General features: G+C 43.7%; 1 protein-coding gene and 1 pseudogene across 1 annotated transcript in view; both read right to left on the bottom strand.

Moving 5' to 3' along the window:
* LOC110528160 (metabotropic glutamate receptor 2-like) overlaps window positions 1–18,041 on the bottom strand; it is an 81,813-nt gene that overhangs the window by 56,920 nt on the left and 6,852 nt on the right. The window contains exon 2 of the mRNA XM_021609988.3: window positions 4,173–4,909. Coding sequence (XP_021465663.3) covers window positions 4,173–4,700 — 528 coding nt within the window. The 5' untranslated portion in view covers window positions 4,701–4,909. The remainder of the gene's footprint in view (window positions 1–4,172; window positions 4,910–18,041) is intronic.
* LOC149982601 (uncharacterized) lies at window positions 7,419–13,681 on the bottom strand (annotated as a pseudogene).

The following is an 18,041-nucleotide window of genomic DNA, read 5'->3' as shown; positions in this document are numbered from 1 at the left end:
TTTCAGGCAGCCTGCCGGCCCACAGAGTAGGACTTCCTATCCAGTTAGGTTCGATAACTTTTGTCACAGAAACAGTCATACTATGCAGAGATGTTGAGATTTAGGGAGGGGCTGACCATCTCGATTCTGCTTGCAGCATAAAGTAGATTGGGAGCTTTCTCCTAAAACTTAGGCTATAGATTATTTGAAGATGTGTTAACTAATTCTTCCTTTACAACTCAATGGTTTCCACAATACCAGTCAAAACTTTGGACACATTCAAGGATTTTTCTTTATTTTTACTATTTTCTACATTGTAGAATAATAGTGAAGATATAAAAACTATGAAATAACATATACGGAATCATGTAGTAACCAAAAAAGTGTTAAACAAATCAAAACATATTTCATATTTGAGATTCTTCAAAGTAGCCACCCTTTGCCTTGATGACAGCTTTGCACACTCTTGGCATTCTCTCAACCAGCTTCATGAGGTAGACACCTGGAATGCATTTCAATTAACAGGTGTGCCTTGTTAAAAGTTAATTTATGGAATTTCTTTCCTTCTTAATCTGATGAGCCAATCAGTTGTGTTGTGACAAGGTAGGGGTGGTATACAGAAGGTAGCCCTATTTGGTAAAATACCAAGTCTATATCATGGCAAGAACAGCTCAAATAAGCAAAGAGAAACGACAGTCCATCATTACTTTAAGACATGAAGATCAGTCAATGCGGAAAATTTCAAGAACTTTTAAAGTTTCATCAAGTGCAGTCGCAAAAACCATCAAGCGCTATGATGAAATTGGCTCTCATGAGGACCGCCACCAGAAAGGAAGACCCAGAGTAACCTCTGCTGCAGAGGATAAGTTCATTAGAGAAACTGCAGTCCAAATGAATGCTTCACAGCGATCACAGATACATCTCAACATCAACTGTTCAGAGGATACTGCGTGAATCATGCCTTCATCATCAAATTGCTGCAAAGAAACCACTACTAAAGGACACCAATAATAAGAAGAGACTTGCTTGGGTCAAGAAACAAGAGCAATGGACATTAGACCAGTGGAAATCTGTCCTTTGGTCTGATGAGGCCAAATTTGAAGTTTTTGGATCCAACCGGTGTCTTTGTGAGACGCAGAGTAGGTGAACGGATGATCTCTGCATGTGTGGTTTCCACCATGAAGCATTGAGGAGGAGGTGTGATGGTGTGGGTGCGCTTTGTTGGTGACACTATCAATGATGTATTTAGAATTCAAGGCACACTTCACCAACATGGCTACCACAGCATTCTGCAGCGATATGCCATCCCATCTGGTTTGCACTTAGTGGGACTATCATTTGTTTTTCAACAGGACAATGACCCAACCTCCAGGCTGTGTAAGGGCTATTTGTCCAAGAAGGAGAGTGATGGAGTGCTGCATCAGATGACCTGGTCTCCACAATCACCCGACCTCAACCCAATTGAGATGGTTTGGGATGAGTTGGGCCGCAGAGTGAAGGAAAAGCAGCCAACAAGTGCTCAGCATATGTAGGAACTCCTTCAGGACAGTTGGAAAATCATTCCAGGTGAAGCTGGTTGAGAGAATGCCAAGAGTGTGAAAAGCTGTCATCAAGGCAAAGAAAAGGTGGCTACTTTGAAGAATCTAAAATATAAAACATATCTTGATTTCTTATTTTTTATTTAACTAGGCAAGTCAGTTAAGAACCAATTCTTATTTACAATGATGGCCTACCCCGGATGATGCTGGGCCAATTGTGCGCCGCCCTATGGGACTCCAAATCACGGCCGGTTGTGAAATGGAACCAGGGTCTGTAGTGACGCCTCTAGCACTGAGAAGCAGTGCCTTAGACCGCTATCTTTATTATTATTCTACAATGTAGAAAATAGTAAAAATAGAGAAAAACCCAAACTTTTGACTGGTACTGTATATCCATTTGTGACATCTACATACAGAAGGTATTTTTGTGAATGTCCCTGCAAACAATAATTAGTCGTTAGGACGACCCCGGGATGTCACAAAATAGTCACATGAAGTCGTCAGGACGTTGTGTCATGGTCAACTTGAGGTTTTGTCTAGTTTCCGGTTGGTCTCTGTTTTTAGGAGGTTATTGGGACCAAACCTCCAGGGGGCCATGACACAACATCCCAAGATGTGCTAAAAACGTCCTCGGTGACATCCACGGGACCAACCAGGAACATAGACAAAACCTCCAGTGGACCATGACACAATGTCCTAAAAATGTTCAGGTGACCTTCAGAGGACCATTACACAATGCCCCAAGAATATCCTAAAAACATCTCAGGGTCAAACTGGGAAATATAAAAAGTTCCCCCAGAGAATGTTACCTTGGGACCATCATGCAACATCTTAAGGACTAGGAAAATGAAAGCCCTGGGAACTTACAGGGAACTATTGAAAGGTTCCCCAGAGAATGTTCCCTTAGGACCATCACACAATGTCCTAAGGACTAGTCAAATGAAAGTCCTGAGAACATCCTAAAAAGGTCCTAACATTGTCCTCAGTGACGTCCTGGGAACTGACAGGGAACTAGACAAAGGTCCCCCAGAGAACTTTAATTCGGGATCATCACGCAACGCTCCTAGAACATTCTCAAAAAGTGGGATAACGTTGCGCCAAAATCATCAAGGTACCTAATGGAAAGGTTGCCGAATGTTCTCAGGACGTCCCCTGTTTGCTGGGGTGCTTTTTTATCTACACAGATTGCTAGACATAATGTAGTGGCTCCTGTTAAGACACAAATAATATTTTGTTTTCCTATGCGTAGTACATGTGGCTAAGTCCATCTGAATGTATAGATGTGTGTGTGCTATGAACCGTCATTGCCTTGTTTCTCACAAAATGGAATTAGAACCTTCACCATTGATATGGTAATGTTGGGTGCTGTAAATTGAGATGCTACACTTCATTTCCAAATTGCTTGTGAAACCACTCTTACCCTATAATTGTATTTATATTTTGAGTTGCTTGAAAGTTGTTTTGATTTAACTTCAAGAATTGTTCTTGATTTCCCAGGCTCCAGTCCCCGCAGGAAATTATAATTGGTTCTTAACTGACTTTCTTGCCTAGTTAAATAAAGGTTAAATCATTTTATTTTTTTTATATTTCAAAGTTTTGGTTCTTGTTCATTTTCAAATTATCAAGGCGAATCCATTTTTTCTCAAAGGGATATTAATATTAATTTTAAATACTGTATGTTGTGATCTCTGATCATCTTGATAAAACCACATCTGAAGTTGCTATTGACCAATCCAATCAGATAAAAACACCATTGTATGTTTATTGAAATATGGAATTCATCTGTGATGTCTTGGACAGTCTCTTTGTTTTGCTCTTACAAAGAAGAATGTAGCATTCCTTTCTAGCTTGCTTGCAGGAAGACATTTGCAGGAAGTATATTTGCATGTCTAAAGCAGAAGACAATGCTACCCGCCAAAAGGACCCTCCTGAATTGTTGCTGCTAGGGCCATGGACTACTGGTCTTAAGATTGTCTACAGTGACTACAGTGCTGGTCGTCCAGTTGTGAACACTTCTGTCTGATTCAGAATCAGCTGTGTTCAAGCGAGGATTAAGTAGGGCGGCCCAGCTACTTGAAGTGACTGTTTACGCTTTTATTGTCTTCTCAGTGTTGCTCTCCAAACCCCATTCTGTGATGCAGATATTATTTTGTGATAACGTCCTGCAGGTCTGATATTTGATTGGAGCTTAACTTTACATTACTACTATTGAACAAAAACAGATTTTGAATTTAAAAAACTCAGATGTTATAAAGGGGTCTCAGATTCATTGTCTCTTTGTTCCTGACCTGTGCTGGAGAGATACACCCTTTTTCTCTTTTAGGTTATGACTTCTATCTCTCTCCCTCTCGGATCATGCCTAGAATACTAATGCTAGTATTGTCTTGAGCTTTATGTCATGAATAATGTTATCATTAATTTTGGAATATTAAATATCTGCCTTTGATATAGACCATTCTCAGACCTTTCTTGACCTTACTATTACTTTAACTCAACTATACTCTCTTGTGTATTGCTAAATTATCTTTATGGAGTCAGATATTCATTTTAATAGACTTTGTCATATTAATTGCATTGTACAAGTCGCATGTGAGGTATATATACAATACATATATTATCCATTTTACCCCACTACATGCTGAGTCAGTGCTGTACCTGTATGGAGACGTCGCTGTAGGAGCCTCCTATCACCCCAGAGATGGCCAGAGGGACGTCGTCATGGATGGCGTAGGAGCCATCAGGGCAAGTGTACTCACTGTCGTCCACCTTGGTGAGGGAGGCACGGACAAACTCCAGGCTCTGTTCCAGGGCGTAAGTGTCCTTAGAGCAGGTGTCCAGGATGTGGGCTCCCAGCCGTATCCCCGGCAGCAGGTGCTCGTCCTTGTTAATCTCGTCCAGGGCTAACAACATGGCCTCCAGTCTCTGAATCCCTCTCTGAGCGTTGATCTTCCCACAGTCCTCAGGCCCCTCGCCCTTCTGGTGCACAGGGAACAGACCCCCTATGATCAGGTCTCCATCCACTGTGATCTCTCTCTTGGTGTCCGTGTTGAAACCTGACATGGAAAGACCCAGTGGGGCCTGGGCCAGGAGGTACACACACACACACAGTAGGCAGAGGGGGGAGAGGTGGAGCGGTTGGGGCAGGGGGCGCAGCCCCAACCAAGGGGACCTCCCCGATGACATGTCCCTGGGCCCTGTGTGAGTCAGATCACTGCTGTCTGGTGCTTCTCTTCTTCTGATTTCCTCTGTCTCTGGAATTGGGGAGGGTACAGTACGCTAGCAAGGCACAGAGAAGCGGGGCACGAGATCTCAAAGAGCTAGCTTTTTTTTGTCCTGTCTGAGGCCATCTACTGCATCAATAGCATTGTCTTCAAAGTTCTGGAGATTACGACCTGCGGATCAAAAAGAGGAGGAGTCAGTCAATGCTTCAACACAATGAGAACTTTGTCTTACACACACTTTCTCATTTCCAACAAATATCATCTTTACGAGACAGTAAAATTTGTGTTGTATTAGTCCATTGAAATTTGTGTTCATAATAACTGATGTGGAAACAGGGATATTCATTGGATAATGACACATTGAAATAAAAGTGATGGGAGCATTTCTAATAGTTACAAATACTGTGTACAGTACAGCACTACATAGACTAGTGAAGGGGTACTCAAATTGGAGAAGGTCTGGTCACACAAATGTCCTAGGTGGCAAAGGTCCAGATGGATATTGTCTTTTATCACCTTAGTAACAAACCTGTACCTCGCAACGCATGTAACCCCGAACTGTTCACGCCGTCTTGTTGGGGGAAAGAACATTTAGCAGTTTTAAAACCAAGTTCTTGCAATTCTACACATTTTGTCATGGGGCGAGAGAAAATGTGGCAGTTTAGAGACGATTTCCTGCAATTCTACACATTTTGCCGTCTTATGTATGTTTACATAATAGCTGAGTGACAAAATCAATGCCTCCTTGGAGTCGAAGCCCCTGGGCACATAATCTGGCCAATGATAACTACAAGATTTAAGATAGCTGGTTAGCCTAACTTACCTGACTAACATGGGCTAGTTGACCAACTGGACATTTCTGACAGGTTATACAATTTTTTTTAAATTACTTTGGTAATATTTTCACAAGTGTGTGCTCAAATTTCACAACTTTCATTACAAAAGCACATTTAAGCACATTTTCAACACAAAAATCACACAGTAACTTTTGCACAAAACCTAATCAGTGTTTCATCTAGAAATACCTTTCATATAAAGTAATTTCCTTTCACAATGCAATAAGTTCACAATAATTTTTATATGATTCTCTTCTCATTTGTTTAAATATATTTGACCATCACTTAATGGCTAATCACTTAACCGCTTGGTACACCTATCGATTTTAAACTGGTTGGTCTACTATATATGGATTTTGAGAACTACAGAAATAAAATGTGTGTTTGTAAAGTATAAACATGGAATGTATGATACATGATAACCTTACATGACTGTGGTAACCACAATTGGTCACCATATAAAAGGGGGTGTGTGAACACTTGCAATTTCTTTCAACATGGAGCAGAATAGACAGCAAGGGAGAAGAAGAAATCAAAGAGCTCGTGGACAAGGGACCCATCAGAGAGGTGGGCATGAGCCCCATCAAAGAGGTCAAAGAAGTGGGCATGGGCCCCGTCAAAGAGGTGGATATCAAAGAGAGGGAGGCAGACGGCAGGGAACGGTTGTGTCTAATGAAGTCCGAGCCATCGTTGTTGACCATGTGGTAAACAGAGGCCTTACCATGGCAGAGGTTGACAGATTAGTTCACCCCAATCTGAGAAGATCAACTGTCAACTCGATCATGAGAACATTTGGCAGGATATGCACTATGCTTTATCATTACATTTACAATAAATTACATTGTAATGCATGTAAATTCACAAAACCTGTTACAGTATTCTTACAGTATGATCTAGTGACCGTATACTCTGTTCTACCCTCAGAATTGACAGAAGGAGAGGGCAGTGGTGGAAATGGTAAGGGCCAGGAATGACGGCTGTCCGAAATGAAGCAGGACATTGAGAATGATGACACCTTTGTTAGTAGGCTGATGGATGCCACATTGGCAATCTCTCACCTTTTGAAGATGCACCAGATATGAAAAACATTTACATGGTGCCTTTTGAGAGAAACGACCCGGTGAAACAACTGCGGGCCTAGTATGTTCAGGTACAGCATTATATACTGAATTACTGTTACTATTTGATTCACAATATCATTTTGGAACTATACTGTAAAAATAAAATAAAAAATAAAAATTTAGAGGGTGATGGTGCTTGATGCTGTGAACCATCACAAGTATATCTTTGTTGATGAAGTGGGCTTCAACCTGGCCAAATCTCGGTGCCATGGGCAAAACCTCTTCGGGAGACAATCCAAGTGCCTGGATAACGTGGGGGGAACATCTCCATGTGCGCAGCTCTCTCTGAAGATGGTGTGGCAGGACGTAGGCCATTACTTGGATCCAACAATGCTGCACACCCCAATGTGTCTCAATTAAATTTAGTAGGCCTGTCAAGGTGAAGGTGTCACCTATGTTATTATGTGGGTCAATCTCAGGTTCCACCACGCAGAGGTGGTTCAGGCATGGTTTCGGGCCCATCTCCGATTTGTGACCATATACTTGCCCCCATACTCTCATTTCCTCAATCCTATTGTGGATTTTTCTTCAGCATGGAGGTAGAAGGTGTACGATCACCATCCCCATGAGCAAGCCACCCTCTTTCTGGCCACGGATGAGGCATCTGACGAAATCAATGCAGACCAATGTCAAACTTGGATTCGCCATGCCAAAAGGTTTTTCTTGAGGTGCGTGATCAATGAGGACATTCACTGATGTGGATGAGAATTTTTGGCCAAATGCTCAAGACTAAGCGGAGCAACACAGAGGAATCCAAGAGCAGACTCAGATGAGGAAACAGGGATGAATGAACCAAAGTATTTATTGTTACACAGAGAGATATGGAGTGCAGATCCGGGGAAGCTCGGATGAGTTGCAGAAAAAACAGATTTGGAGACTAAGGTAAGAGTTAGCTGAGTAGAACAGGGTAAACAGGTCCTGAGGGGAATCCAAGGTAGTGGTGGTGAGTGAAATCCAGAGCACGGTAGTTGGGTGGTGAGATGTGAAACAGGACCCAGAGAGGTAACTGCAATGAGAGGATAAATGGTGTAAGGCAGGGAAACAGGCACAGCAGAGTAACAGGATCTTGAATAATCATAAATAGCTAGAATCATGAATTGACTGAGCAGAGATTACGATCTGGCAGAGTGGAAGTGGCAGGACTGAGTATTTGTAGAGGTCTTGATTATGGAACAAGTTGCAGCTGGTAGGGATCTGCTCTGACTCCAACACACCTGTCTCCAACCACATAATCACACAGTAAGGGAGAGAGAGAGAGTGTACAGGGGTAGCAACTGCAGGTCAGGAAGTGACCGGATGAACACCAGAGGACGTAACAGGAGCAGATGTGACACAAGACAGGCTTGATGCAAGTGAATGTCTGCTGAACGTTATGTTTCATTGTCATTTATTCAATTGTATTCCATTTCTTACATTTGATTACAGACCGTACACCCACAGTATGTTGCAATTATATCCGATTTTCTTTTTGCATGAATAATTGTAGAGGATGTCTGATCACACCTTTGATTACAAATTGGATAGATATTATGAAAATTATAGATTCTGTCAGGTAATGTAAGTGTATTGCCCAATGTGTGTTATTTACAGTACTGTAGCATATTACTTTCAACAATTCTAAGGGTGATTTGAAACAGGTATCTTGCATTGTTTGCTATTGGATTGACTGGTAGTGAAAACAACTAAATTGAAGAGATATCATTATTTTGTGTTTGGTGATTAAACCGATGTTGTGATCTCATTTCACAATAAATGTACATTTTGAATCAATGGTTGTGTGGTGAGAGATGTTTACAATCCAAATGAATGCACAATGACAGATTTTGAATGAAAGACTGGCTGTGTTACAAGTGTTACCAGTTTGGAGTGTTGTACTAAGACTTGTGAAAACATACCACTTACTTGTGACAATAGTAACAAGGCGATTAAAAAAAACTGCAAATAGCTCTGTAAGGTCTGTCTGTGAACAACATGACATCAAAATAACATATTGTGCCTTATACTAGAACTCAACAGATGTAAGTTAAAAGCCTGGTTCATTTCTTTAAAAAATATATATATTTAAGTCGGGACCCACTGTCCATATTGACCCCGTTCTGGATCCGGACTGCGGTCCACCTGTTGAGTATGGCTGGGTTAGTGTATAGATTCATTATTTATATTCTCTTGTGTCATGTTACAATATTCATAAGGCCCTTTTCCCATTCCGCATATGTAGTACTCGATAACATATTCCAAAAAATTACTAGGGGTCTGTCTGTCAAGTCATATTTCAATGTAATGTAACATAATCATATGTTACATAGCCAGGGTGTGATTAGACTTTTACTGTAGCTGTCTGGCTGAGCAAAATAGGAAACACCACCAAACATACTACTGTAGGATGTCACAGAAATTGTTGGTTTTATATATATATAGTACTGTATATGGGGCGAGATGTTGATCTTGTTTCTTTGCACAGGTGTAGAACACAGATATAGGGTGTGTGATGTGAGAGAGAACATTGTGTGCTGAGGGTGCTGGCTGGATCCTCCAGAGTGCTTTCTCATGTCTGAGTTCCTAAGCAGCTCCCTAGTGACCTACCAAATCACTCCCCCATGGTGAATTGCTTCCTTTGGAATAGTGTGTGTTTGTCTTCCTCCATGCCTAAGGGGCCATGTGACTGTTCTGGTGTGAAACTCTCGGTTTCTCCCTTTCTACTCTTCCTCTCTCTCTTTTCCCTCTCTCCATCTAGTTTCATGTCAAGCCCATGTCTCTCATTGCAGGGAGATAAGTCTACATGCACGCAGGCACATGCACACACAAACACAACCTGTATAAAAAGGTCTCCATTGGAGAACACTGTAAAAAACGATTTAGCAAAAACACAAACAAATACAGTGCCATACACACACTCACAAAGAGCTGTTGAAATCTCCCTGTAGCAGTAGCTACAGACTTATTCTCCCCTGATGGATTGAATCTAAACACTGTTTCATTCTACTCCATAAGCTTATTCATATTTTCTGTAGACAATTTTGCATAAATATCATGATCTACATTGACATTGGGAAACTACTGTAGTGGTGGATTTACAACACCACAACGACATTGTGTTTATTTATTCACAGCTTTATTTCCGTTTATTACATTTTTGTCCAACTGAAATCAATGAAAACCAGGACTGCATACAAAAAAACGTAACCAAGCATTGCACACATTCACAGCATAAAACAACAAAGTGAAGCCCTCATGTAAACTGGAACGGAATATCATTTGTCATATCAATATACAGTATATCACTACTAAATTATTATTAACACGTTTCCCCAATTCCACTCAAAGGTGAACTGATTTATCATGTTGAACCATATCCTAATATCCACTGACCCTCCCTTCTGGTCAGTAAGGAACCAGAGACAGATTGCATCCCAAATGGCATAGGATCCCTATGAACCCTGGTCAAAAGTAGTCCACTAGGTAATAGGGTGGCATTTGGGAGGTAACCCCTGTAGAGCATCAGGGTCCTGGGTGTGGAGCAGAGTGAGGACCAGGACCCAGAGTGGACCCAGTAGAGATGGATGGACAGGTTCAGTACACATCATTGCTTTCTGTATCAGACAGTAGACATCCCCTCTTTGAAGTCTCGTAGAATGATGCATTGCACTATTTTTGTTCATAAAGCCCTCTTGCATAAACTTCTGCCATGCCTTACTTCAATGTTAACCTATGAGCTACCAGACCCGGGTCTAAGGGATGGCTAACTCTGGAAATCCCTTTGATCTCCGCTGAGTTAAGTAAATCTGCTTTTAGTTTTTTTTAACCTTACTTGTGGAATAATCTCCAAAGCTCTCTAAAATGGGAAGAGTTGGTGCCTCTAAGGCAATTCAGACCTTTTATTTGATTGTGTTTTGCATTTCATGTATTGATGTGAATATTGATGTATAGTGTATATTGATGTGTACACAGGGCTCATCTGTAAAATAGCCCTTGGTCTCAGCATGACTCCCTGTCAAAATAAAGGTTCAATAAGAAATGGATGGGTCCAGAGGAGGTGCAGCAGCAGCAGGTCTGTGGTTCCTAGTATCATCTTCTCCTCTGTTCTCTCCAGGGCTTAATTAGCCACACTACAGAGGAAGGGGAGGGAGGGAGCAGTTTATCGGAGCAGTATATTATGCCAGTATCATCTGCCTTAGCCACTGCCGCTAGCTACGTCTGCCAGTCAAACCAGCTCACTGAGAGAGCTCCAGCCATAATTAATCATATCGACAAGAGGTTATGAAAATTTGTCATAAAAAAGTCAGTTAGGCTTTGTCATGATTTGTTGTGGATTTCTCCATTTTCTCTTGAAGAGTATGTGGAATCTTCAACAAACAAGTGCTTCCCGTTCTTTGTTTTGAGGGTCTGGGAGATAGATATTGGATTGAAGCACTCTTTCATGTTATCCCTCACTATGGTCATCGGCCATCTCATGATGTATATGGCTCTGTAAGGCACAGGATATTTACTACCCAAATGAAGTACCATTCTCTGAAATGAAAAAGTCTAAAAGTGCAGTGTTTCAATCATTGCTGTAGATCTTCCCTGCTCGCCTGTGTGTGTGTGTATCTGTGAATGCATGCATTTGTGTGTGTGTGTGTGTGTGTGTGTGTGTGTGTACTTCTGCACTACAAAAATGTCCATTCATTACAATCCACATAATAATTCAGATTTCCTGTTTTTGCAGGATTATTTTCCTCGTCTAACAAACTGTATCAAATTAAGATCCTACATCTGTATGGCTCTATTTCACAAGGTATTGCCATTTGCCAGGTATTCTACTCTATATATAATTCACAGATAAATCACCATTATATATTCAGTTCACAAAAACACCCTAACCCTCAACGTTCTTTCTGCACTGCAGATAGTTTAGAGGCAAATGCCTGTGTGTTTTTGTGGATGTATGAAGCTAGAAGGGAAACATTGCATTGAAAATTACTGCACCCCTCTGCTGCAGTGTGTTGTGGGCTGACAGGTCTTTTTTCTCCAATGCCAAATGAGAGTGGGGATGTCACGCCTTTGCCTTAGCCCCGGAGAGTCAGCTAAACAAAAATGTACCGTACCTCTCTGCACAACCACTGCCTGACCGAATATACAGTAGCAACAGGAGACAATTCCCCAAACATAATCAGGGTGTTAAGTACAGTGAGACAGAGAATGGAAAATTACCAATTGTAGCCCTAAATGAAAAGATGAACATGAAAAATATGTTGAAACGAGTGTACACAAATTCTCATAAAAAATGTCAACTTCTGGTGTGAGATATGGGAATAACACTTAGCCAGCATGTTAAACCCCTAAAGTACACACCCGTAAGAAAGGAGGGGGACAAAAGTGTTCCTAACTGTCTCTCTTCTCATCCAATTAAACTCCCAGGAGAGGCCACTATCTCCCAAGCAGGACACATTGGAACACATTCACTCTCTCTCTCCCGAGTGTCGCAGCGGTCTAAGGCACTGCATCTCAGTGCTGGAGGCATCGCTACAGACCCTGGTTTGATTCCAGGCTGTATCACAACCGGACGTGATTGGGAGTCCCATAGGGCGGCGCACTAGGGTTTGGCCGGGGTATGCCGTCATTGTAAAAGAGAATTTGTTCTCAACTAACTTGCCTTGTTGAATAAAGGTTAAATAAAAGAAAAAAGAAAAGTCAGCTAGCTTCTTCTCATCCTTCTTTCTCTTTCTGCCACTGCTGTTCTTTCACATATCCCCTGCTTAGAAGAGGAATTCTAAAGCACACCTAATTTGATACTGTACCGTCCTGATATTTCCCACTTAAACTGATATATAATTCCCTTTTCGTCCCAAAGTTCTCTCTCTTCAAAAATCCATACAGAACATCCTGATACAGTGCATATCTGAGGAGAGCATTTGAAAAATATTGTTAAATAAATAGACAACGATAGACAGCTGCCTCTGATTGGGAACCACACTCTGCAAAAAAACAAAGAAATAGAAAACATAGAAATAAAGAAACTAGAATGCCCACCCTAGTCGCACCCTGGCCTAACTAAAATAGAGCATAAAAGCCTCTCTGTGGCCAAGGCGTGACAGACTCTAAAAACCTGACTCCGGCCGCAAAACCTGACTCTAAAGGGGAGGGTCCGGGTGGGAATCTCTTCACGGCGGTGGGTCCGGTGCGTGACCCCCCTCCGCCCGCAGATCCCTTCGCTTTGGTGGCGGCCCTGGTGCATGGACCTTCACTGGAGGAACCGGGACGCAAATCATCGCTGGAGGCTCCGGACTGAGGACCGTCCCTGCAGGCTCCGGACTGGGGACCGTCGCTGCAGGCTCCGGACTGGGGACCGTCGCTGCAGGCTCCGGACTGGGGACCGTCGCTGCAGGCTCCGGACTGGGGACCGTCGCTGGAGGCTCCGGACTGGGGACCGTCGCTGGAGGCGCCGGACTGGGGACCGTCGCTGGAGGCGCCGGACTGGGGACCGTCGCTGGAGGCGCCGAACTGGGGACCGTCTCTGGAGGCTCCGGACTGGGGACCGTCGCTGGAGGCTCCGGACTGGGGACCGTCGCTGGAGGCTCCGGACTGGGGACCGTCGCTGGAGGCTCCGGACTGGGGACCGTCGCTGGAGGCTCCGGACTGGGGACCGTCGCTGGAGGCGCTGGACTGCGGATCGCTGGAGGCTTCGTGCCCTGGATCCTCACTGCAGGCTCCGTGACATGGATCATCACTGGAGGCTCTGTGCCATGGATCATCACTGGAAGCTCCGTGCCATGGATCATCACTGGAAGCTCCGTGCCATGGATCATCACTGGAAGCTCCGTGCCATGGATCATCACTGGAAGCTCCGTGCCATGGATCATCACTGGAGGCTCGTGCCATGGATCATCACTGAAGGCTCGTGCCATTGATCATCACTGAAGGCTCGTGCCATGGATCATCACAGGAGGCTTCGTGCCATGGATCATCACTGGAGGCTTCGTGCCATGGATCATCACTGGAGGCTTTGGGCCATGGATCATCACTGGACGCTTCGGGCCATGGATCGTCACTGGAGGCTTTGGGCCATGGATCATCACTGGAGGCTTCGAACGTGGAGCCGGAACAGGTCTCACCGGACTGAGGAGACGTACTGGCAGCCTAGTGAGTAGAGCTGCCACAACACGTCCTGGCTGGATACCCACTCTAGCTCGGTGAGTGTGGAGAGCTGGCACAGGACGCACTGGGCTATGACGGCACACTGGAGGCATAGTGCGTAGAGCCAGCGCAGGACACACTGGACTGTGAAGGCGCACCGGAGGTCTGGATCACAGAGCTGACATAACTCGTCCTGGCTGGATACCCCACTTAGCCCGGCAAGTGCGGGGAGCTGGAACAGGCCGCACTGGGCTTTGCACTGGGCTACACCGTGTGTAGAGCTGGCACAGGATAACCTGGGTAGAAGAGACGCACCGGAGGCCAGGAACGCTGAGCAGCACAAAAAAAAAAAAAAAATACGGGGATAAGGTAGTTGGGTGGGCTATTTACAGATGGGCTATGTACAGGTGCAGTGATCGGTAAGCTGCTCTGACAGCTGATGCTAAAAGTTAGTGAGGGAGATATAAGACTCCAGCTTCAGTGATTTTTGCAATTCGTTCCAGTCATTGGCAGCAGCGAACTGGAAGGAAAGGCGGCCAAAGGAGGAGTTGGCTTTCGGGATGACCAGTGAAATATACCTGCTGGAGCGCCTGCTACAGTGTTGCTATGGTGACCAGTGAGCTAAGATAAGGTGGGGCTTTACCTAGCAAATACTTATAGATGACCTGGAGCCAGTGGGTTTGGCGACGAATATGAAGCAAGAGCCAGCCAACAAGAGCATACAGGTCGCAGTGGTGGGTAGTATATGGAGCTTTGGTGACAAAATGGATGGCACTGTAATAGACTACATACAATTTGCTGAGTAGAGTGTTGGAAGCTATTTTGTAATTGACATCGCTGAAGTCAAGGATCGGTAGGATAGTCAGTTTTACGAGGGTATGTTTGGCAGCATGAGTGAAGGAGGCTTTGTTGCGAAATGGGAATCCGATTCTAGTTTTAATTTTGGATTGGAGATGCTTAATGTCTGGAAGGAGAGTTTACAGTCTAACCAGACACCTAGGTATTTGTAGTTGTCCACATATTCTAAGTCAGAGCCGTCCAGAGTAGTGATGCTTGTCGGGCGTGCGGGTGAGGGCAGCGATCGGTTGAAAAGCATGAATTTAGTTTTACTAGCATTTAAGAACAGTTGGAGGCCACGGAAGGAGTGTTGTATGACATTGAAGCTCGTCTGGAGGTTTGTTAACACAGTGTCCAAAGACTGGCCAGAAGTATACAGAATTGTGTCGTTTGCGTAGAGAAACACCAGCAGCAAGAGCGACATCATTGATATATACAGAGAAAAGAGTCGGTCCGAGAATTGATCCCTGTGGCACCCCCATAGAGACTGCCAGAGGTCCAGACAACAGGCCTTAAGATTTGACACACTGAACTCTATCTGAGGGGGGGGGGGGGGGGGGGGGGCTTGGGCAAGTTGCTGTGTGAGGTGCAGAGCTGCTGGCCGGGGTAGGGGTAGCCAGTAAAAATGTTTTTATTGAAATTCTCGATTGTCGTGGATTTATCGGTGGTGACAGTGTTTCAGTAAAGTGGGCAGCCTCAGTACAGTGGGCAGCTGTTGTCGGCTATGATTGTTTTTTACAAGGTGGAGGTATGTAAGTGGCCTCAAGACTATTTGATTATTTCAGCTGTGGTTTACCTAATGTGCAGACATGCATTTTAACAGCCAAACTAGCCAGAACAAGAACAACAAACTCACTTTACATAATGTGGTCTAATGTACAGCACTTATAGGAGCCACAACAAGCTATGAATACAATACCCTGTAGCACAGGGTAAACAGGCTTACAATGATTTCCTCAGCAGGTAGCCTAGTTGTTAGAGCATAGTTGTTAGAGCATTGGGCTTGTAACCGATAGGTTGCAAGATCGTAATCCCCGAGCTGACAAGTTAAAAATCTGTCGTTCTGCCGCTGAACAAGGCAGTTAACCCACTGTTCCCCTGAACAAGGCAGTTAACCCACTGTTCCCCTGAACAAGACAGTTAACCCATTGTTCTTAGACCGTCATTGAAAATAAGAATTTGTTCTTAACTGACTTGCCTAGTTAAATAAAGGTAAAATAAAAAAATAACAAAAAGTGTTTTAATTGGGTTAACTGTTAACTTCAAAGAGCACCCAGCCTCATTTCATCCTCTAATCTATCATGCCGAAATCTCCACTCTCTTCCATATCTCTTCTGCTTTCTGCTTCACCAGATGGCCCTTTTAATTCAAGTGTGTGGAGAATACCAGCCTTTACACTTTTCAAACCAGGAGGGGTAAGGAATAGAACGTTTGGGGGACTGAGGATGGAAGAGGAGGAGGAGGAGAAGGAAGGAGGGCATAGAAGTGGAAATGAGACGGCGAGCCTCACAAGGTGGAGGGTAGGAAGGCAGATAGGCTGGTGAGCTGAGTCACAACCTGCAATCAGAGCACAACTTGTGGCAAACTCCTTTATGACAAAATGCCATCAGCATCTGTGAGGGTTCATTTTTTCGCAAAATATTTTTTTAAAGCTGAGCAATATTATTTTCCCATTCTCAAACATAACTCGATTTGACTGATGGATTTAACCTAGATGTAGAAAAATATCCCCCTGTTATAAATGAAGAAACATGCTTTATGTCTCTAAATTCTCATTACACACGCTCACAAGACACTAGCAGGTCCACTCCACACCTTTCCAAATGTGCGCCATGCTGTGCTAAGCCTAGTCTGGTAGTAATTAATCTGAGCACAATGAGTGGAGAAATCACAACTTCCATCCCCCTAATCTGGCCATGGTAGTGCAGGGACAGCAGTGGCAGCCTGACAAATATCTCTCTCAGGTGAAGCCCAAACAAATCCCTACTATCTCTCCCTCTCTTTCCTCAGTTAGTAACAGTCTAAAGGAGATAGATATCACCTATTCAGAACTCACTACAGGTTTTATATATGTTCTAGATTGAAGGCCACTTCCTCTCTCTTTGGCAGACTGTGGACTTGTAGATGTTCAACTTGTCCTGAAAAGGTCAGTGCTGAAAAGTTGTATAACAAACAAATGTTTCTCAGGAGAGTTATTAGTTTATTTTTGTCATTAAGTAACACTTCACTTCAGGGGAAAAACTAGTTCCATGAATCCAGGCCTGGGAGATTGACCGTATCAATGATAACCGCTGAGATCACTGAGGCAAAAAGACAAACCCATGTTGGGAAATGAAGAGCGCTGACCTTTCCAAAATGGTCACTGATACCAAACCAATTAGTGGAAAGACGTTAATTGAAGTTTAAACGATAGCAACCCAGGCAAACTGAGGCTGGCGCTGAATGGCAACTAGTGGGGACATACAGCAATTAGGGAGATGTCAATCAAATCCTCACTCACTCTCTCACCACCACAGTTAATTTCCTCATCATTGATCTGAAAGTAGGCTGAGAGGTCCAGTCAGTTCATCTATTGAACAGAGAATGGGTTTGGATTTGGTCAGGTGTGTCTCCGCTCAGCTCGCCCCTTACAGTAACTCCATCCCTGACACGCTCTCTGCACCTGTGTGAGGGATGGAATCCCCTAGGACAGTTCCATAGCTCCACCCCTTCCCATGGGCCTGATTCCACCTCACTGTGTACTTCCTAATTTAAGATTCCTTGACTGTCTATGTTCTTTGTGTGTTCGTGAGCTCATTATAGGCAGAGCTGTGATTGTCCCAGGCAGGGTGATGGATGCATGGTGTTTGTGTTTCAGGGGCTGCATGAGGTTTTCTTTGAGTCTTTCCATTATTCATCACACACACCATTAGTGACAAGAGAGAAACAAGAGTGTGGGCTTCCCTGATCCTATACTGAGACATGCTTTCATTCTGTCTCAACATATAACACTCTCAAACACACATCTCTCACATGTGCACAAATACACACACACCTGTAAAAACACAGACACACACATCCCCAACACAAATTATGTCTGCGCAGCAGAGAACATTAACATATTCTCACAATATAAACCAATTTACTTTCAGTGAGACAGATGTATGGCTGAACAGACAAACAAACATTGTCCCTGGTCCTACATAGCTACCTCGTCGGTCTTGACTGTCCCCCGGGCCTCTCTATTAATCTTGTCCAGGGACACACACACCATCTGCTGTATGCTACCCTAGCCACATTATTATGGAAGAGCAAAAGTGCCTGGAAGCATAACTCACACTGGAAACCATGTCGCAGGAGATGTTCAGGCACTTATTTAATCAGCAAGTGATTTTTTATCAACTAAAGATTTAGTTT

Source organism: Oncorhynchus mykiss, chromosome 7 (assembly GCF_057628025.1).
Source record: "Oncorhynchus mykiss isolate SJ-2025 chromosome 7, ASM5762802v1, whole genome shotgun sequence".
NCBI classification, from domain to species: domain Eukaryota; kingdom Metazoa; phylum Chordata; class Actinopteri; order Salmoniformes; family Salmonidae; genus Oncorhynchus; species Oncorhynchus mykiss.
Note: the sequence above shows the minus strand (reverse complement) of the source record. Positions and strands in the feature narration are given on the sequence as shown.